This window comes from Dipodomys spectabilis, unplaced genomic scaffold, assembly GCF_019054845.1.
Source record: "Dipodomys spectabilis isolate Male_0828 unplaced genomic scaffold, ASM1905484v1 ptg000140l, whole genome shotgun sequence".
Lineage (NCBI taxonomy): Eukaryota > Metazoa > Chordata > Mammalia > Rodentia > Heteromyidae > Dipodomys > Dipodomys spectabilis.
Genome location: NW_024870817.1, coordinates 31,861,242 through 31,884,442, shown reverse-complemented (window position 1 = coordinate 31,884,442; position 23,201 = coordinate 31,861,242). Strand labels below are relative to the sequence as shown.

General features: G+C 36.4%; 1 protein-coding gene across 2 annotated transcripts; it reads right to left on the bottom strand.

Annotated features, from left to right (window-relative positions):
* Positions 1 to 292: 292 nt before the first annotated feature.
* On the bottom strand, positions 293 to 23,188 carry Cenpk (centromere protein K). 2 transcript variants are annotated; one of them, XM_042690829.1, is made up of 10 exons: positions 23,086 to 23,188; positions 18,500 to 18,651; positions 15,626 to 15,682; positions 13,575 to 13,647; positions 10,463 to 10,509; positions 8,805 to 8,887; positions 8,607 to 8,705; positions 7,575 to 7,707; positions 5,021 to 5,071; positions 293 to 1,455 (listed from the first exon to the last, which is right to left on the bottom strand). In XM_042690829.1, the coding sequence occupies exons 2-10, from the start codon at positions 18,614 to 18,616 to the stop codon at positions 1,297 to 1,299; spliced, it is 819 nt and encodes a 272-aa protein (XP_042546763.1). In that variant the 5' UTR covers positions 18,617 to 18,651; positions 23,086 to 23,188; the 3' UTR covers positions 293 to 1,296. The 2 variants fall into 2 exon arrangements, with proteins under 2 accessions (XP_042546763.1, XP_042546762.1); XM_042690828.1 differs by lacking the exon at positions 23,086 to 23,188 and adding an exon at positions 18,990 to 19,311.
* Positions 23,189 to 23,201: the final 13 nt, after the last annotated feature.

Sequence of the window (23,201 nt, the reverse complement as noted above, 5' to 3'; positions counted from 1 at the left end):
CCCAGCAGTTGGTGAAGTAAAGAAGATTGGGAATTTAAGGCCAGTCTGGGCTACGCACTTGCTTACTTTTAAAAAGATCATGTAATTAATGGAAAAGAAGAGATGGTTAAAACACAGTAGAAAGCATTTTCAAGTACAAAAACCCACACAAGTTTTCTTTTAGAAAACAAACAATACTGTTTAGAATTCTCTAATTCCACTCTTATGTAATACTAAATGAATGCAATACTTACTTTACCTACCTGTAAAATGGTCTTCTCTATAAAAATATGAGAGAGCATCAACACTCAAAGATTTTTAGAAACAAATTTATTTATAGAAACTTGCAAAATGTTTTGATCACAATTTTCTTGGTAATAATTAGCAGAAACAAGAGGGGTATCAACATATACTGTCAGTGGTACTTAATACAGAATATAAGATTGCTTATCCACTAGTTTTCCATATTCTAATTTTTAACAAACATAGAAAAGAAACAATATATATGAAACATTTGCTCAATATTTTTAAATTATCTTTCTAATTGGATGGATATTTCAATTTTAAGACTATCTCCTGACATGGTTGAGGGCTTGCCTACCTTTAACATGGTCCTAGGTTTGCTCCCTAGCACCATAAGAAAAAAATCTCCAAATTAAATGACCTTTCATTTTTTTTTTGGGGGGGGGGCAATAAATAATATTCTGGAGCTTGACTCAGGGCCTTAAGCTTTTTCAATTAAGTTGGTGCCCCACTACTTGAGCCATGCCTTTAGTTCTGACTTTTTGCTAATTAATTGGAAATAAAGATTTCAATAATTTGTCTACCCAAGCTGGCTTCAATCTGGAATCCTCAGATCCAGCCTGTAGGAATGAGCCAATAGTCTCCAATACAACAATTCTGGAAAAATATTAGCAACTTCACAAATTTACAATTTTTCAAAGAACATTAAGGACACACTTGATAAACAATCTACAATATTTTTCACTTGCAGTTGAAAACATAAAAGTACTGAATGAGTAAAAAAAAAAATATCACTTTATAAATGAATAGTTGGCAGTTTGCGTTATTTAAGTTTTAAAGTAGATCAACCACCTTGCTCGGTGGTAGCACACACCACAACCAGCACTGGAGAAATGGATGCTGAAGGATATGGAGATGGACACTAGCCTGGGCTACACAGTAAGAACTTGTTTATAAAACAGCAAGAGGAATATGAACTACTAACTATGAGCTATTATTGACTTATTCAAACAGTAATGTTTCCTTTATCCTTGGATAACAAGATTCCTTACAGTATGAAAAGAGACCATCCTTTTACTGATGAAAGGCTTCTAATCTTATTCGGTTTGGATCTTCAGGATGTCTCAAGGCAATTCCATTGCGCAGCAGCAGCTCAATATAAGGTGGCCAAAAGGAAGCATTAATTTGGACATAGGGATCATGTGGAACATCAAACATTCTATTTATAAGGATCTAGGAAAAAAAATATTCAAAATATACTTCAATTGGGAATGAAGTTTTCCACCAAAGAATATTGACTTCTTACTTTGAATAATTGTTAAATTTTAAATATTACAGTGGTTTGATTTTTTTAAGACTACAAATATGATTGGATATGAAAAGTTTTTAAACAAATGTCTGCATCTTAACTTTTGAAAACATTTCCTAAGCCCTGGCTATAAAGCATTTACAATTCTTCTATTTCTTTTAGGATTAACAATTTTTAGGATAAAAATAATATTAAATATAAAATTCATAACATAGTTGGAAATGACATGCCTATGAAGCACATAGTGGGGAGGGTTGATTCCCAGCAAAACATACACAAACTCACACACAGAGTTAAAAATTAAAATTGGGCACTGGTGGCTCATGCCTGAAATTTTAGCTACTCAGGAGGCCAAGATCTGAGGCTAGCAGTTCAAAGCCAGGCAGAGAAACTATCTCTAATTAACCATCAAAAAGATGGAAGTGGAAGGTGTGGTCCTAATGTGAGATTACCAGCCTTAACTGAAAAAGCCAAGTGAAAGCTTGAGGCCCTGAGTTTAAGCCCTCATGCCAAACACACACACACACACACACACACACACACACACACACACACACACACACACACTCTCTCTCTCTCTCTCTCTCTCTCTCTCTCTCTCTCTCTCTCAAATAAACAAAAAAAAAATTGACAAAATAACTTGAAGAAGTTCAAAGTTGGCAAGTGTGTCTTAATATTTCAGAAAAATGAAATCCTGAAGTAAAATTAGAAAGGCTGTAAAAAGAAACAAAGACACAAAGAGAAAAATAAAATCCCCGTTCCAGTCCTCAAAACCCCTAATCTATAGATAAATCTTCAAAGTAGTCAAGCGTATCCTTATCTTGTCCTGCAGTTCCTCTCCTCATTATCTTTTTTATTTATTTTGTGTGGGTACGCTAGTCTTAGGGGTTGAACTCAGGGCCTGGGTGCTATCATCCCTGAGCTTTTGTGCCCAAGGCTAGTGCTCTACCTCTGACCCACAGCACCATTTTTGGCTTTCTGGTGATTAATTGGCAATAAAGAGTTCCATGGATTTCCTTGCTTGAGCTGTATTTGAAACATGATCCTTAGATCTCAGCCTCTAGCTAGGAATACAGGCTTGAGCCACCAGTGCCCCAGATTAAGCTCCATAATTTTTTTAAAAATTGTATTCAATAGCCATATGCTAATGAAAAATTATCCACATGTACATGAGTTAATATTTTTCAGTATTTGTCATGTGAAGTAACAATTTTCATTGAATATGGTTATGACATCCTTCTGGGCATAAGTGGCTCATACCTATAATCCTAGCTACTTGAGAGGCAGAGAATTAGAGTATTATGATTAGAGGCCAGCCCTGGCGTAAAAATTCACAGAACCCTTTTTCTCAACTCATAGTATACTACCTGGGTGGCTGAGGTTGGCTAGATTGCTTTTCCATGCTTGTCTGAGCAGAAAAGTATGCAAGACTCCATCTCAATGCAGGGAACTTACATGAGTGTAATATGCCAGTTATTCCAGCCACTTCAGGAGCCTCTTGTATGAACTGTAGTCCAGAAAGAGGCTGGGGAAGAATCAAGACCCTATATCTGAGGATCACAGTTCAGGGCAGGAAAGTCCATCAGATCTTATCAACAACAAACCACCAAAAAACCAGAACTAGAGTTGTTGTTCAAATGGTAGAGCACTAGCTTTAAGAAGAAGGGGGGGGGGGGGGGGGGGGAGGCTGAGTGGCCTGGGAAGGTGGCTCAGTGGTAGAGTGCTTGCCTAGCATGCATGAGGCCCTGGATTCGATTCTCAGCACCACATAAACATAGAAAGAGGAAGAGGAGGAGGAAGAAGAGGAAGAAGAGGAAGAGGAGGAAAAGGAGGAAGAAGGGGGGAGGGGCAGGCACTGGTGGCTCATGCCTGTAATCCTAGCTGCTCAGGAGGCTGAGATCTGAGGATCACTGTTCAAAGCTAGCCTAGAAAGGAAAGTTCATGAGACTCTTATCTCCAATTAACCATCAGAAAACCAGCAGTGGTGCTGTGGCTCAAGTGGTACAGCACTTACCTTGAGCTGAAGAGCTCAGGGACAACACCCAGGCCCAGAGTTCAAGCCCCACAACCAACCAAAAAAAAACAAAACAAAAAAAAACCCAAAAACCTAGCTCATGCACAGGGCCTAGGCCCTGAGTTCAAGACCAAGGACTGGCATCAAAAGAAAAATAATATTTGAGGTACAGCTATTGGAGTGGTTGAGTATCTGCCAAGCAAGTCTGAGGCCCAGAGTTTAAATCCCAGGACAGACAAAAAGGAAGAAAAGAAAAGCAATAACATTCCAAAGTAAACACAGAATTTCAGTATATAAACAGAAAAGGCTAGTATTATGCTAATAGATTCTAATTATATATCCAATAAATGTTTATATATTTCCTTTCAAAGCAATATAACTCATTAAGAAAGATACACTGAGTTGTGGAGATGGGAGGGAAGGGATGGTAGGGGAAAAACAAAGGAGGAGGCAACATTGCTTGATAAGGAATGTACTCATTACCTTGCTCATGTAATGGTAACCCCTCCGTACAGTATTTTCACAATAAAAAAAGTATTAAAAAAAAGATACACTGAGGCACTACTTACTGGGATAAAAGCAAAGAATTTTTTTTCACCTAATATAATGAAAGAAAGTTATTTTTTCAGGTACTGGATTTTAAACTTAGGACTTCACACTTGCTAGGCAAAACCTCTACTAAAGACACATGTTTCAGCCCTTGAAAGTCTTCTAAACTCACCACTTTTTTTTTTTAAAAAGTACATTATAGTTAATACCTGTTCTTCCTAAATTCCTCTATGATCAATTTACCATGGATTTATGATACCAATAATTGTTGTATCACTTGATCCATGCCTTAAGCTCAACTTTTTTTGCTGGTTAGTTAAAGATGGAATCTCACAGACTATTTTCGGACTAGGCTAGCTCCAAACCTCACTCCTTCAGGTCTGAACTTCCTGGGAAGTAAGATCACAGTTGTCTCATTTAAATATTTTTAAACATATTAAGTACTTAATATGAGTTTAATAATGACAAGTTCAAATACATTTTTAACAGAATAAAATTTATAAGACAAAATTTATAACACAAAATGAACTTCAAACAGAAAAAACTGGAATTAATCTTTCTGTGCATAATGATAAAAGATGATTAAAGAAAAATTTGATTACTTTCTACAACTGTGGAACACTCACTCAAATATTTTAGAGTATAAAGTTGTTGATAAGGTCTGTCATTATAACAACACAGGATTTTAATATGCAACTATTAATATCACATGTTGGGAATATAGGTAAGGGCTGGACTTCAATGACAATTTCTTTTAAAAATAAGGATATCCTTCCTAATATACGAAAACACTAATACCAACTGTATAGTAGAATTAATTATAAATATATTTAATAATGTCAAAGAATTAAAGCAAGATTTTTGTTTTTAAGCTTCAGTGCAACTATTCAGAAAGGACTAATTCTAAAACTATACAAAACACTTACCTCAATTATCTCATTCAATGTTATCAGCTGTGCAGTTGGTTCAACGTTTGTCTTTAAGAAAAATGAAACATCTGACATTGGCATAATATTGAATTATATTGCAAGACTTTTTAAATTAACATTTCTTAGGTATAGTAGTATAAGGTAACTTTTACAAAGCTCATAATTAGGTGATTTTTAAAGGGATCTTGAACATTATCTGTTGTACTTAAGTAGGATTCATAAAAAGAAATTTAAAGTTTCTATGACATATAAAACATAACTCAAGCTATCCATAAACTTATAATACATTACACATATTATATATAAGTACATAAAAATGTAATTTTTAAATCCCCTAACAAACAACATTGTGAAAATGCACAATCTCAACCTGGCTGGCCTTAAGACTTCTGCACAGCATATTCTGTCTTAAGAGCAATGTCTTGCTAATCTTGAGATTAAAAACAAATTCTACACATTTTTAAAAATTCAAAGAAAATAAAAACTTGACTGGACATAGTATTGTACTCAGAAAACCATAGGAAGCTATGGTAGGAGCATCAAGAGTTCAAAGCCATCAGCACTATATACTCAATAATTTCAGATCAGCCTAACCTACAGACACAACAGAACAGGATGGTACAAGTAGATAACCATTTACCATTTTAATTGTTAAGCCAGGGTTTTACTGTGTTTCCAGGGCTAGTGTCAAAGTCCTGAATTCAAGTAATAATACTATTCTCTTTAGCACCTCAAACCCTTTTCTGTTTTTTGGGGTTTTTGTTTATTTATAGTGGTGGAAAACAAAAACAGGCATAGAGGATGCTAGAAAAGTGCTTACCACTGATTTAACTTAAGCAAATATCTTACCATTTTATAAAACGTGCCAACAGTTATTCTACATCATTCTAAAAAGAGTGAAGAGCTAGGTGCCAGTTACTCACACCCATAATCCTACTTAGGAGGCTGAGATCTGAGCACCACAGTTCAAAGCCAGTCTGGAAAGAAAGACTTTTATCTCCAATAAATTACCAAAAAAGCTGAAGTGGAGCTGTGTCAAGTAATAGAGCACTAGCCTTGAGCAAAAGAAGCTCTTCATGCCCCAGGATCAGCAAAATAAAAATAAAAATATAAAGAGCGAAGATATCAAATATGACTTAATAACCCCATGATGATTTCTGGTAATCAATGCATCTTTTTGGTGCTTAAAACCTCTGGCTGTATGAGTAAAGAAGTTTCATAGGTTAAAAAAATATAATTGAAATAAAAATGGGGAAAGTAGAATCAGAAAGTTTATGAGTTAACTGATGCAAAAAAGGATAGAGAGAGGCAAGAAATCATGACACTCAACTGGTCACTAGAAGAGTGTCATATATTTTCAGAAAGAAATGGATAAAATAGATGACAAAAGTCCCTAACAAATATGATGCCAAATATAATTTCAATGATAGGGGAAACAACACCTACTAATAAAATTAGAACTTCTTTTTTCCTTTCCTTAGTATTCTCACATTTATTTACTGTCTCTGAACACACCCTGGAGGAATAACTCAGTGGCAGAGCATAGGCTTAGCTCAATTTTCAACAGTAATTTTTAAAATCTGGTGTGAAATGCACATCTGAAATCACAGCACTCGACAGGCAGGAAGAGGCAGGAAGAGCCTGAATTTAAGACCAGTCTAGGTTAAGTAATAAAACCCTGTCTGAAAAAGAACTCAAATGTTATATTAAAAATATGCGAACAGAAAAAAACAAAGGGTTTTCTAGGTAGAAAACAAAGTATAAGTCACAAAAATGTGAGAAGTCACTACATAGTTGCTGAATCTGCAGCAGAATGGTTGGATTCTCTAAACATATAGACAAAGAATGACGAGGTAAAGCTAAACAAAGCCTAATGTATAAATCCATTTGCCTAAGAATCATATAGACATCCTATCAGAGACCAAATATTTTTAGCTAAAAAAGACTAATACACTTAAGAGATCGTTCTGGTGACATTTTCAGCAATTTTTAAATTTTTTCAATTTCAATTTCAATTTTGAAAGCTTTTATTCATATATCGCTTTAAAGACTAGAGTTGAAGTATTCATAATCCATCACTGGATAAAACATTTGCACTTGTGGAAAAGACATTTTATCATAATTATTATTTAATCTAGATTAAGCTAACTGCTTAAACAAACATATTTTTGCCAACATTTAACTTACTTTTAAATATACATATAATCATTATGAAAAATTTGGGCAACATCTTGCCCATGTAATTGTAACCCCTCTGTACGCTATTTTCACAATTTAAAAAAAAAAAGGAAAAAAGAAAAAAGAAAAATTTGGGCAACAGTAAAAAGCATCAATCAAAACCATATACACAAAAAAGGCTATTTAAGACATAAGTATTTAATTAATACCATCTTATTTAATAGCCAAGCAGATTCTCATTTTTTAGTAAATATAATGGGATGATGGCAAATTTCTACCTTGTATCCATATATTTATATTCAAAACATGTAGGCTTTCCCTTTGAGCCTAACAAAAACAGAATCAAATACAATAATCTACATGAATGTCCTACCTTTTTCCTTTTAGTTTTTCCACCAGGCAGAGGAAAATAGTATTCAAGAAATTCACCCAGGGCAATCAAGAGTTTCTCCTTAAATTCTTTTATAGTGAGTATTTTAGCTTTCATCTCATTAGTCATTTCAAGTCTAAAAATATTAAAAGAAAAATATTTAGCTGAAAAACACCACATACATATTCCCAGTGGTTCGTAAAGTTAATAAAAATCTTTGTTGAAACTTCATGTCCTCCAACTAAATAGCTTTATGAAAGTAATAATCTGTACATAATGTAAGAAAACTAATAGTACTTCTCAGTTAAATCATTCATAAAAGATTATGTAATAGTGTTTGAAAATTAGTCCAAGCCAGACCCCAGTAGCTCATGCCTGTAATCCAAGCTACCCAAGAGGAGATATGAGGATAATGGCTCAAATTCAGCCCAAGAAGTCAACTTATGAGACTTAACCATCAAAAAGCAAGTGGAGCTGGGCACTGGTAGCTCAGGCCTGTAATCCTAACTACTCAAGAGGTTGAGGTCTGAGGATCATGGTTCAAAGCCAGCCCAGGCAGGAAGGTTCATGAGACTCTTATCTCCAATAAACCACTCTGAAAACCGGAAGTACTGTGGCTCAAGTGGTAGAGTGCTTACCTTGAGCTGAAGAGCTCAGGGACAGCACCCAAGGCCCAGAGTTCAAGGCCCACAACAGACACAGACACACAAAGACACACACACAGACACACACACACACAGACACAGACACACACACACACACACACACACACAGACACACACACACACACACACACACACACACACACACACACACACACACACACACACACACACACACACACACACACACACACACACACACACACACAGCCTAAGTATAACTGGGCTCAAACGGCAGAGCACTAACCTTGGAAAAAAAGCTTTGGAACAGCACCACCCAGGTCCTGAGTTCAAACCCCAGTACATACACATACACACAAAGTTAGACAAGGCTCATGTCTTCTTTTCCTGTAATTCATGTAACACAAATTACCTTGATTTAGAATGCGCCTCAATCTGACTTTCCAGTTCACTTTGGATTGTAGTAAGTGTGTCCATTATTTGTTGCTGTTCATCCAACCACTGCTGCTCTCTTTAAACAAAGAAAAACAAAGCAAATAGCCAAATGAAACTATAAATAACAATTAAACATATGAATTAATGGTTAGTCATAATTATAACACAAATATACCTTGCAAAGTCTTCCTTTAACTTTTTATTCTTTGACTGAATAGTGGGTAGTATAATTTCAAGATCATGTTTCAATTTTTGTAACTGGAACAAAATAATTGATGTTAATCTCTCAGTTTTTAATCCTATAAAAATAGTTTTGTTTCTGAATTTATAGATTAGTTTAGGATACCTCAATTCAGAAGTCAATAGTAAAAATGCTCAGCAGAAATCCTTTGAAAGGTTTAATAGTAAGTGCTACATTTTTGTGACATTATAAATCTATAAAAATAAAGAAGCCAAGTGTTAAGTCTGAAATTCTATGCCGCTTTATATGTGCCTTCCTATGTATCACTTCCATTTAGCTATTCATCTATACCCTTTTGTAATTTATTTATTTTTTTTGGTTGGTTGTGGGGCTTTTGTTGTTGTTGTTGGTCGTGGGGCTTGAACTCTGGGCCTAGGTGTTGTCCCTGAGCTCTTCAGCTCAAGGCTAGCACTCTACCTCTTGAGCCACAGCGCCACTTCTGGTGTTCGGAGTGGTTTATCAGAGATAAATCTCACAAACTTCCTGCCCGGGGCTGGCTTTGAACCATGATCCTTAGATCTCAGCCTCCTGAGTAGCTAGGATTACAGGCATGAGCCACGGGCACCTGGAGGTTGTGGGGCTTATTGAACTAAAAGCCTGGACTGTATCCCTGAGCTGTTTTGCTCAAAGTTAGGGATCTATCACTTTGAATCATAGCACCACTTCTGGTTTTCTGGTGGTTAACCAGAAGTAAGAGTCTCACACACTTTCCTGCTCAGGATGGCTTCAAACTGCAATCCTCAGATCTCAGCCTCCTGAGATGCTAAGATTACAGGCATGAGCCACCAGCACCCAGCCCATAGTATCTTTTTATAATAAATAAAATGTGTCTCAAGTTCTGTGAGTCTCTCTACCAATTACTAAATTCCACTGCCACATTTTTTTCTATACTTATCATGGGATCACTTCTACAGGTCAGTACCAACTTTGTGCCAGTAGTCCTGGACTACTATCACAAAGAACCATAGATTAGGCAGCTTAGAAAAAGTAGAAATTTCTCAAAGTTCATTATGCTGGAAAATTTAAGATTCAGGTGCCAGCATATTTCCTAACTGGCAAAATTACTTCCTTATACACAGTGTCTTCCCGCTGTATCCTCATATGATGTTAAGAAAAACCTTTTGATGTTCATAGACACTTGGAAGGTATTTGTCCCATTTAGAAGGAGGACAGAATCACTGAGAAGTCTAAACTCCTAAAATGCTTATATTAGGGATATTTCAACACAGAAATTATTGTTCTAGGAGGAGGCAGAGCAACACAAATATTTACTCCACAGCAGAAGATGTGTTCAGTCATTTAGCTGTGTTTAGTCCTTTTGTTTTTAGGAATAATGTTTAATCAGCTAAAAAAATAGAAAAGCTATTAATGTTTACATATTAACTAGAAACATCAACAATAGTTCTGATATGAAAATTGACCTCAAATTTAAGTCTCTAAAATATTCAATTTCATATTTAAAATTATTTTAATATTTATACTTTAAATCTTCACATGTAAGGGTAGTTTCATCCTAACACATTATAAACTGATTCTAAAACAGTTCTAGTTATAAGTAATTTGAAGTTACTACAAATTTTTGCATTATTTACCTCTTCCTTCCCTAATGTAGTTAGAACATCATCAGTCAGAGGAATTACTACAAAAACAAAACACAAAATTATAGATATAGTTAATTCGCTATCATTTGATTTTGTGGTTTTCTAAGCTTACTCACACTTCATTTAAATACAGACATTTTATGGTGTGTGTGTGTGTGTGTGTGTGTGTGTGTGTGTGTGTGTGTGTGTGTGTGTGTGTGTGTGTGTGTGTGTGTGTGTGTGTGTGTGTGTGTGTGTGTGTGTATGTATATATAGTTTTAAGGAATTATTTGTAACATCTTTGCATACCTAACAAAGTAAATGTAACTTGGGGTAAACTTAATCATAGTTACGAATTTTGTTTTCAGTATCAGTTTTTCTAAGTTCTCAAAAGCAATCAATGATCTTGTGCTCCTCAAATTTTTCTCTATAGTCATATGATTGAAACTCTGTATACATATCCATACATACTGTATACATATCCATACATATATACATATAAACAAATATAAACATAAAAGCTTTATATCATTATTGGCTTTACAAGACTAGAATCTTATATTTACTATCCTTTTCTTATTTTCACTCAAGTAGCATTTACATAGAAATACTTCTTACACATCTGGTAACATCTCATTTTAATAACTGTTTAATATTCCATATTGAAAATGTGTTGAGTGATTCACCTAAAACTGAGCACTAACTTGGTACTTAGCTTTTAGTTATATATATATATGTTATATATATATATATATATATACATTAGTTATATATATATTAGTTATATATATATATTAGTCATACATATATATAAGAATATATTAAGTATCCTTTTATGTCTTTATGTACAGGCATTTTTACTTCCATGGAACATATTTCAAAAAGTGGAATTTTGCAGAATTATGTACTTTGAATTGTAGAACATGCTACTACATATATCTCTAATAGGTACATTCTACAGATAGAGTCTATTACCTAAATATATTCCAAAAATAGATAGGGCAATAACTTAAACACATAACAAAAAATTATATATAATTTTCTACAATTTTTACCAGAGAAAAAAAACCTACCATTTAATTTATCTAGCATTTAATTTATAATGAAAAAATTGTTCAGTCCTCACAAGAAGAAAGCTTACCTTTCCTAATCAATGTCTATTTAAAATAACTTCAAATGATAGACTACTGAAAACTTTTAAGGAGAACTGGGCACTAATGGCTCATGCCTGTAATCGTAGCTACTCAGGAGACTGAGATTTGAGGATCACAACTCAAAGCTGGCCAGGATATATATAAACCCAAGACAGTCTTACCTCCAACTAACCGACAAAAAGCCAAAGAGGAGCAGTAGCTCAAGTGGTAGAGTGCTATCCTTTAACACAAAAGTTCAGGGACAGAGCTGGGAATGTGGCTTACTGGTAGATTGTTTGTCTAGCATACATGAAGCCCTGGGTTCGATTTCTCAGTACCACATAAATAGAAAAGGCGAGACGTGGCATGTGGCTCAAGTAGTAGCACTAGTCTTGAGCAAAAAAATCTCAGAGACAGTGCATCAGCCCTAAGTTCAAGCCCAGGACTGGCAAAAAAAAAAAAAAGTTATCAGCCAGGCACTGGTGGCTCACGCCTACTGTAATCCTAGCTACTCAAGAGGCTGAGATCTGTGGATCTTGGTTCAAAGCCAGCCAGGGAAGGAGTGTCCGTGAGACTATTATCTCCAATTAATCACCAGACAACTGGAAGTGGTGCTGTGGCTCAAGTGGTAAAGTGTTCCCCTTAAGCTGAAGTTCTTAGGGACAGCACTCAGGCCCAGAGTTCAATCCCTATGACCGACCACTCATCCACCATCCCCCTCCCCAAAAAACCAAAAAACAAAAACAAAAAAAAAATGCTCAAGGACAGAATACAGGTTTCAAGTCCCAGAACTGGCATCCAAAAAGAAAAAAAGAAAAAATAGAATTTTTTTTTAAATATGTGTCATAGGCCTGAATAAAACTGCTTGTAAGCAATGCCAGGTATGGTTACTGTTAATATCTGTAAAACTGTCCCTTAAAAGACTATGTATTAAGAAATGAACACCAGCCTATAACACTACAGGGAGATGATGGAACCTTCAGGTCGTTAGATCCCCATAGGGAAAAGGGTGTCGTTGGAACACTGCATCTGAACTGGGAAAAAAGATAAAAATAAAGAATAAAAAAAAATATAAACTAAGAGTCTGGGCACATATGGCTCACACCGATAGTCCTAACTATAAATTTAAGAGTATAGGCATCTCTGGCTCACACCTATAATCCTAATTACCCAGGAAACTGAGATCTAAGATTTGAGATTCAGAGCCCGCCTGAGCAGGAAAGCCTGTGACTCTTAACTCCAATTAACCACCAGCTGTGGCTTAAATAGTAAAATGCCAGCCTTAAGTGAGAAAGCTAAGACACAGAATCTGGCCCCTGAGTTCAAGTCCCAATGTTGACAATAAAAGCAAACAAGGTTAGTAGAGTGGTTCACATGATAGTGTTATATCCATTCACAGATGTTAGGATCAATCTCCACAACTACAAAAGCAAAAACAAATAGAAATGCTAATGAAAGACTAATAGGTATTAATGAAGATATGAAATGATATTGGAATTCACAGAAAAATAGCAATTAAAACAAACATTTAGTTGAAACTGGGAAAATGAGATTTCCTAGGACTGCTCTTTAGGGAATGTCAAAAACTGAAGTAGTGAATGATAAGCCTACAAAGACGATTAAGAATGAAATGGAAGAAGTGGCTCAAGGCAAGCACTCTACCACTTGAGCTGAAGAGCTGAGGGACAGTGCTCAGGCCCAGAGTTCAAGCCCCATGACTGACAAAAAAAAAAAAAAATGAAGAGGCATTTTCTTTTTTCTTTAAAACAAAAAGTGACAGAGGGATCAAAATTATTATTATTGAAGTCAGACTCATATGCTTTTATAGAATAATCACAAAACAATGTGCAATTATTTTTAATGAAGTATATTCCTAGTACATCTGGATCATAGCTCAAGCAGACCAAATGGATCATGCAAACTCTTGAGATCACTAAATTCATTTGCCATTAATATGTCTGCCAAAATACAAACTTAAAAAAAAATCTTACTTTCAGGTGTTTCATTCTGCCATTGCTTGAATTCAGCAGTCAAGCATTTCACTTGCATCATCAGTAATGATAGCTACAAAAAAAAAGAATGAAAATTAGGTATTTTTTGTAGAAATATGTTCTTCTAAATGACATTTGGTAATTCATCAGGAATTTATACTGTATATAATGAAAAGTAGAGGTGCAATTATATTTTCTTCCACATGGATATAGTTGTGTAACTACTGCTATCTAATTATTTTTATTATTTCTCAAAGATCTGAACTAACAGACTTCTCATGTTTTACATTTTTTTTTATTCTTTTTTTGTAGTACCAGGGCATGAACTCAGAGCCGGCTACTATCTAGGTCATCAGCTCTCCTTTTCTTAATTATACAGTCTTGCATATTTGCCTCATTGGAACTTTGACCATAATCATCCTCCCAAGTATTTTAAACTCTTTTTAACTCTTAATTGTATTCACTTATCTATCCATAAGCCAATCTCATAGTTCTCTTACTATAATGGATATCTTACCTAGAATAAAAATCAATTAAAGTTCTACACAGATTGTAAAAATATCTTATTAGATCTAACACAAATTAAGATTACACCTGCTCATATGGAGGTTCCTCAAAAGACTCCACATAGAGCTCCCCTGACCCAGCAATCCCACTTTTGGGCATTTAACCAAATGATCACAACAAGACCACACTAAAGCTACCAGCACAACTATATTTATTGCAGCATTATTTACCATAGCTAAGATATGGAACCAATCCAGATGCCCCTCAGTAGATGAATGGATCAAGAAAATGTGGTATATATACACAATGGAATTCTATGTCTCCATCAGAAAGAATGTCATTGCCCCATTTGTTAGGAAATGGAAAGACTTGGAAAAACTTAAGTGAAGTAAGCCAGGCCCAAAGAAACATAGGTTCCATGGTTTCCCTTATTTGTAATAACTGGTGTATGTCTGAGTCAACCAGAAAAGGTCACATAAGTTGATGTTAGGGAAATGAACCCCAAGATAAGTATTCAAATGTTTTTTTTTTCTTTCATGCAATTGTTTCTAACATATTTATAAGATTATTTCTTGGGGCTGGGAAGGTGGCTCAGTGGTAGAGTGCTTGCCTTGCATGCCAGAGGCCCTGGGTTCGACTCCTCAGCACCACATAAGCAAAAAGAAAAAAAAAAGCCGGAAGTGGCGCTGTGGCTCAAGTGGTAGAGTGCTAGCCTTGAGCTGAAGAGCTGAGGGACAGCGCCCAGGCCCAGAGTTCAGGCCCCATGACCGGACCCAAAAAAAAAAAAATTATTTCTTTGTTGCTTTGTATGTCCCTCCCCCACAGTATAACCCCTGCTTTCACTGTATTTGATGTTGGTATAATTTGTGGAGGGGAAGGGAAAAACAAATGGGTTAAATAGGGATACAGGTGGACCCATTGCAACAATGAGATATACAAATTATTATGTCGAAAATGAACTTTACAACTTTGGTGGGGGGGGGGGAGGGTTGAGTAAGGGGAGGGGGAGGGTATAGGAAGGGATGGGAAGGGGAAACAAAGGAGGAGGCAACAATGCTTGATAAGAAATGTACTCGTTATCTTGCCCATGTAATTGTAACCCCTCTGAACGGTATTTTCACAATTAAAAAAAAAAAAGATTATACCTGCTCTAATTTATTTTTAATGCTCTAATTTTTTACAGCTTATCCTAGTAAGAAACCACAAAAAAAAAAATCACTCAATTGTTAAATATATATCTGACTAGTAAAGGTAATTTTAAATTTGCCTTTTTTTAAAATTATAACTTGTTCCAAAATACTTTAGAAGTAGTGCTATAGCTCAAGTGGTACAAGTGCTAGTTTGAGCAAAAGGAGCTTAGGGACAGTGCCCAGGCCCAGTCCAAAATACTTTAGATCTTCCAACTCTTTTATTAAAGAGTAGGATTTTTTTAAACTGATAGCACAAGTATTAACTATTATATTTGGAACATATGTAGATATCCTTTTCCAAAAAGAATGAATTACACATACCTATTTTTCAGCAAGAGAAAAAAAGGTTCATACCTGTGCATTTGAATTAGTGAGTGTCTCAGTTCCAATAAGCGACCATTTATTCTGACACTTAATTTAAAAAGAAAAAAAATAGTTAAACACTGTAACCTACACTATTCCACTTCAATTTAATATTCCTCCACAACATACAAATACCTGATTTAAGAGTCTGTCGAGCCAGGTCCAATGGCTCATGTCTGAAATCCTATTTACTCAGGAGGCTGAGATCTGAGGATCACAGTTCAAAGCCAGCACAGGCTGGAAAGCCCAGGCTGGAGACTCTTATCTCCAATAAACCACTAGAAAACCGGAAGTGCCACTGTGACTCAAGCAGTAGAGCACTGGCCTTGAGCTGAAGAACAGCACCCAGGCCCAGAGTTCAAGCCCCATGACCACCAATACCAACAACAACAAAAAAGAGTCTGCCGAAGTGAATACAAACAAAAAGAAAAAAGGAGCAATACTGTAATAAAAGAAAAAGAGCTAATTTGATTCATAAGCTACATAACAGAAAAAATAGGGAGGAAATAAGAGGGAAAGTATTGTAGAAAAATAATGAAGTATGTGAGAAACTAAAATCATAAGGAAAAAAAGCTTTGAAGAGATTTTGTTTCTGTGCCATTAAAAACAACCAAAACCCTTAATATCTTAGAGGTAAAAAATGAGTAATCTTAATCTTGTTTCTAGTTGTAATATTTGTAAAAACTTTTTTTTTATTGGTAGTTGTAGTTCTAGGGATTGAACTCTGGATGTTGCACTTGCTAAGCAGGTGCTTTACTGCTTGAATCACCCCCCCCCAAGTCTTTTTGGTTTTGGTTATTTTTAGGGCACAGCCTTACCTGGGTTGCCCAAGACCACAATTCTTCTATTAATCCTGCTAATTACTCTTGATATAATAGAGATGAAAGGTATTTGCTAGCCTAGCTTTCACTTGTTGAGAGGAACCTCATGAATGATTTTGCCTGGCTGGTCTGGAACCATGATTTCTATACCTCCCAAGTAGCTACGCTTATAGGAGAGTGAGCTAAGGTATCCTGCTTTTCTTTAAAATGATACTTTTAAATCCAAATTTCTATATTGAAAAAAATACCAAAAAAGGATTAGACAAATTATCTAGTTAATACAATAATGATACAGAGTACCAAGATTTCAGCTGAAATTTTTCTTTAAAAAAGACTGCTTAATAATGCTCTGCTCTAAATCTTCACTGAAGAGGATGTAAAAACTACCTGTGGTCTGTATTATACACTGCTATTTTAACAAAGTTTTACAGAAATAGTGTACACAAAAACTGGTTCTATCTCATTATAACAGAATTACATCTACATTTCAAACTTATAAATTCATGTTTCTACTCATAAGGATATGTTGCTTCCACACTTCTGTATTTTCTATTTTAGAAACTAATTCCCAACCACACATTGGTCCAATCTATGGCCTAAAATAATATCCTTGGCAATTTAATTCCTCTACATTCTCATTCACTAACTTCTATGTACTTCTGGTTCTATCACTTTCCTATCTTTTTTCTTTTTTTGGGGGGGGGCGGGGGAAGCGCAGTTACTAGACTGATTTCAGGGCTTCTGACCTCATGCTTGGCCTTTTCCACTCATGACTGATGCTCTGCCATGCCTCTATTTCCAGCTTTTAATAGCTAATTGGAGATAAGAGTCTTAGGGCATTCCTGCCTGAGTTGACTTAGAACCTTTATTCTCAGACCTCAGTCTCCTGTGCAGCTTGACAGTGATTTACGCCTTCATTATTTCTGTTATTTTTTGAAGGGGAGAGTGGTACTCACATTTGCTAGGCAGGCACTCTACTACATGAACTATGTCTCCAGACCCTTTCTGCACTCATTTTTTTAGGTAGAGTCACACTTTATGCCAATATCACCTGAGTTGTGATCCTTGTACTTGTGCTTCCTTGTTATTGGAGATGACCAATTGTGTGACACTGCATCCAGCCTAATTGAGATGGAGAATTTGTTTTGCTTGGGTTGGCCTGGGATCACAATTCCCAGTTCTATGCTTCCTAAGTACATAGGATTATAAACTTAAGCTTATAGCCACTGCACTGGGCACCTAAATTACTTAACAGGACTACTACTCAAGCTTCCTAAACTTCTACCTGTGACCTCACTCTTCTGCATTATTTTCTTCAAAGCTTTCAGAATAATTTTTTGATTGTCATGCCAATTCTGTGTTTGTAATCTTTCAGTGGCTTCTCATAGTATACATTCAACAAAATCCTTTGTGTTCCTCCTCCTTTTTCAGTTTAACAAGGCTTTCTCCTAATTACATTTCCATTAAAACTCTACTTAAGAGTTTTAAATTCTTCAAATTGCATTTCTACTCCAACACTTTTTTTTGACTTGCCCAAAGTCCTGAGGCTTGAATTCTGGGCCTGGTCATTGTCCCTGAGCTCCTTTTGCTCAAGGCTATCACTCTACCACTAGAGCCACAGACCAGCTTCTGGCTTGTTCTGTGATTTAACTGGAGATAAGAGTTTCACAAACTTTCCTGCCCAGGCCAGCTTTGAGCCATAATCCTCAGACCTTAACCTCTTTGAGTAGCGAGAGTTAAAGGCATGAGCCACTGACGCCCAGACTAACACTTCTAATATTGTATTATATACAATATAATTATCTTACCTATACAAGGTAATAATCTCAAGAGCAGAAACTACCACAATTTTTCCTTTTTCAATAGCTGATTTTGTATATGCTTTTTGAGTAAGTTTTTATAGGTCTAAAACCTATATAATTATCACACATGATAACAGCTTTGGAGAACCAGCAAAATTATTTCCTTCCTAATCATAATTGCTATTGAAATTCATGTAAATATTGTAATACCTGACAAATCAATTTTATCTTTTGATACTTACATTTTCCATATCTTTCCAGAGTTCTTCACATTCTTTAATAAGTTCTTCTTCAGAATCTATAACAAATTCTGTACCTGTAGTACTATCTGGATCTAGATCTTGCTCAACCACAGACATATCCTTGGTGATTTTTCTTAGCCTTAAAGGAAAAACTAAAATAAAAAGTATTCATTTAAGATTTATTGATATGATACATATTGATGAGGCTGTTTTTGATACAGTATACAAGGTATTTGTTTGCTGAGTATCATGTGAATTAATAGCAGGATTGTAGTCACTATGCAAAGAAATGAATTATAAATACAAATTAACAATAGTAAAGGTCGTGGAGATTCCTAAGCATTTCACTACTTATAACTTTTAGTGTCACCTCCAAGCTCCAAATTCTACATTGTTAAAAAAAATTTTTTTTAAAACTAAGGAGAAAGATCATTCAAGAATAAAAAAAGGTGGTCACAAAAAAAAAAGAATTATTTATTGAACACATTACCTGTCAGATACTCATCTAGGTAAAATACAGCAAAGATCAACATAGACAAAAATCCTTCATTCTAAAGGAAAATATTAATATAGTATTTTAGTGAGTATAGACATTATGTACATTTATCCAGACAACAGAAAAGAACTAATGTCTGATCTTACAACTCCAATATGAAGTATATATCCAAAGGACAGAACATTGGTATATTGAGGAGATAACTGTACTCTCTCATGTTTACTGCAGCTCTAAATACAGTAGTCTAGATATGGATAATGCTTATAACACAGATGAATAAACGAAATGTTTCAACTTAAGAATGAAATGCTGTTATTTGCAGCAATATGTAAAAACAAATAACACATTATCACCTATATGTGAAAGCTAAAAAAAAAAAAAAACTCATAGAAATAAATACAGCAACCAAGACCAATTTCCTTAATGTATAATGAATGCCTGTAAGACCAACCAACCACCATTTAAGATAAAAACAAAAAACAAAAAACCTAAGGAAGTGATTCCCATCAAAGGGACCATCAATTACTTTAGGGGGAAAGGCTATAATAATCCTTCAACCAGGAATTTATAATACATGCAATTTTTTGTGTCTGAATTTTATTTTACAGTAAACAACAAAAACAACCCAAAAAAAGTGGGTTCGGGCTGGGAAGGTGGCTCAGTGGTAGAGCACTTGCCTTGCATGCATGAGGCCCTGGGTTCAATTCCTCAGCACCACATAAGCAAAAAGAAAAAAGCTGGAAGTGGCGCTGTGGCTCAAGTGGTGGAGTGCTAGCCTTGAGCTGAAGAGCTGAGGGACAGCACCCAGACCCAGAGTTCAGGCCCCACGACCAGACCCAAAAAAAAAAAAAAAAAAAAAGTGGGTAATGTCCATAAAAGGAGAATTCAAAGAAAAATTAACTTTTAAATACACAAAAAATACCTAAGCACCTATATTTTACAAAAATGCAAATTAACAAGTTTTAGTATTTATTCATACTACAACAATATAAAATTTGATAAGAAACAATATAGTCAAGCATATGGAAGGAGACCCAACTACTCACAGAATAAGCAACAATATTGGAGATTGAACTCAAGTCTTAACCATATTCTACCACTTAAGCCATGCTTCTAGTTCCTTTTTGTGTTAATAACTTTTAAGGTAAGGTCTAACTTTTTATCAGGCTGTCTTGGGCTCCAGTCTTTCTACTTGTGCTTCCCCATGGGGATGGGGATGACAGGCACTCACCAAGGCACCCAGCAGCCATTGTGCTTCCCCTATAGCTAGAGTAACAAGCATGTATCACCTCACCCAGCCACTTGTTATGATGGAATGATTTAAATTTTTTATCCCCGAGTTTGCCTCAAATTTCAATCCTCCATCTTTGCATCCTAAGTAGCTATAATTAGAGTCTGGAGCTACCCTGTCTAGCTTGGTCTTTCTCTGACCACCCCCCCTCCCCATTTTGGCCAGTGTGCCAGCCCTTGCCCTGTTTTTCTGACACAGAAACTCTTCTTCTAGGAATAATCCTACAGACATGCTTATAACTATATACAAGTATGCCAATTTATGACATTACCTGAAAAAAAAACTTTACAGATATGAACTCTACACCAAACTGTCTAGGTTTAAATCCCAACTTTGATACTAAACAACTATGGTACCTTAGACAAGCATTAGCATACAAATAAACAAAAATATTTACTTCTGAGTCAATTTCTTATCTGTGAAATAAAAATAAATATCCCATAGGGTTATGATAATTGAATGAGCGAGTATATATGAAGTCTGATCTGTATCTAGCAAATAATTATATCACTGTTAGCGATGAACATCATTAATAATCTGAATGTAGCTAGACCATAAGTAACTGATGTCATATCTGAAAATCTTTACATAAAATATGTTCTTTACTTAACTATAATAAAGCCAAGAACTTGTAATTTACAATTATAAAATACTTTATTCTATAATAAATTATATAAATATTTGTGAACTGATCTTTTTCCGTACGGTAGCAATTTGATGAGTAAAATTATTTTATCAGTATGAAAAATTATAAAACTGTAAGCCTATGACGCAGCATTCATATACAAATAAGAACATTAACATTTATTCTTTCCACACTGGAGCACACAAGTCAATTGTCTGCCACCTGCAAAATTACTGTAGGAAGAATCAGAAAATGATGATGTGCTCATCTCAGACTTCCAGTATCCAAACCTTTCTGAAGTAAATTTGTTTATTTCAAAACACATACACCAGGGCTGGGAAGGTGGCTCAGTGGTAGAGTGCTTGCCTTGCATGCATGAGGCCCTGGGTTCGATTCCTTAGGACCACATAAACAGAAAAAGCTGGAAGTGGTGTTGTGGCTCAAGTGGTAGAGCGCTAGCCTTGAGCTCAAGAGCTGAGGGTCAGCACCCAGGCCCAGAGGTCAGGCCCCAGGACCGCCCCCCAATAAAACAAACCACATACACCTAAACACATTTAAGAGTTTACCTTTATCCTTTTCTCACGTTTTATATCTTTAAATCTATCTTCCTAAGAAAAAATAATACAGGTCAACTTTAGAAATTCTCAAGTTAGGATTAGAATACATAATCACTCGAAGAACATCACTGTGTTTAGGAATATTATGCCATACCAACTTACATACACACTTTTCACCAGGAAAATATTAATATTCATTAGTGTTAATAACATTAACATTAAACATTAAAGTTTTTATGTAATCTAAGCTATATTCACTTATTAAAAATGGTTCCTCATATGATTAAGAACCATTAATCACAGCCTAACTAACAATGTGTAGTTGAAAAAGTGTCTGCCCTTGTGAAGCTAAAATTCTTGGGAAGAGACAGAAACTGAACCGTGAAATTATTTCAGCCAGGTAGAGGTGCTTTGTGGTAAGTTATACAACATAGACAAGTATCTTGAGAATTCAGAATAGTAAAGGTTAGAGAAACTTACTTGGAAGAATAAGGCCAGTACGTAATAAAGCTTAGTAAATGTTTATTAGATCCCTACACCACGACCCTTAGCACTGTCTCTTTACTATTACCAGGTTTGTCACAAAGACCAGAAGCTGGAAGTATAAGCTATACTGATGTAGAGATGTTTTCAAGGCATAAAAACAAAAAACAGGATGTAAGAACGGGTAAGGCAAACATGATATACAAGTTATTTGACTAGAGCAGGCAGACAAGACATGAGGACAGGTCAGTAGCTTCTTAAATTAAGAAAATTGACTACCAAAGCCTAAGTAAACAAGACAGTTTTTCCTGGTTTGAAATAGGCAATCACAGGCTCTTGAATACAAAGTTTCAACTGCTTTTTCTCTTTTTCTGAAAGAAAACAAGATGTCAATTTGGGAGAAGCTAGGTTTTGAACTCTACCTCGCAGGCACTAGAGGCACGCACACACCTCCTTCCCGGGGAAGCCCTTACCTGTTTTAGCTATTTTTTCAGATACTATCTGGCCTCGTTTGCCCAGCTAGCCTCAACCCCCATCTTCCTACCTGCACCTCTGGCATAGCAAGAATCACAGCCATAACCACAACCAGTTTGGATAGCTAACTTTGTGCCTGAACTGGCCTCATGGTAGGGCTCGGGATCTGCACCTTCCAAGGAAGGAAGGTCGTTTGGGGCAGATGGCATTCTAGAAGCCCCGGCTCACTCCCCAGCACGAGAAAGAGGGGCGGGCCTCCAGTCCTCCGGCCTGCTGGGGGGGGAAAGGCCGCTGGCTACCACAGCGGGGAACTTGGGGGCGGGGGGGGGGGGGCCGCCTGGCCTCGGGCTCCTGTTGGTTTTCTCTCCCGGAAACCCCTAAGGGGCGTTAATTCGCCTCCTCCCCCGGAGAGAATAAAGGAGCTCGGAAGAGAAGAGTTGCTCAGAGCCCGCAGGGAACCTGCCGGCCACTCGGCTCCCACCAGCCCCGCCCCCTGCATCCTTTTCCGTCCACCCGCGGCGTTCCAGGGCCCAAGAGGCCGTTCGGTATCCCCAGCTAGGGTCCCGCAGCCCCGGCAGAAGCTCCGGACCCTCCAAACTGCCTGCCCCCCGCGGAAAAGCTTCCAACGGTTCCGGCGTTCTCCCCAACACCGTATCTCACCCGCACACCGCCGCGAGCGGAACGTTCTGGGCGACTCGGCCGATGGCGGCTCGGTTTTAACGGTTTTTCGGCTGTGGGTCACGGGACTCCGGCGCGCGCTGTTCGCTGATTGGCTC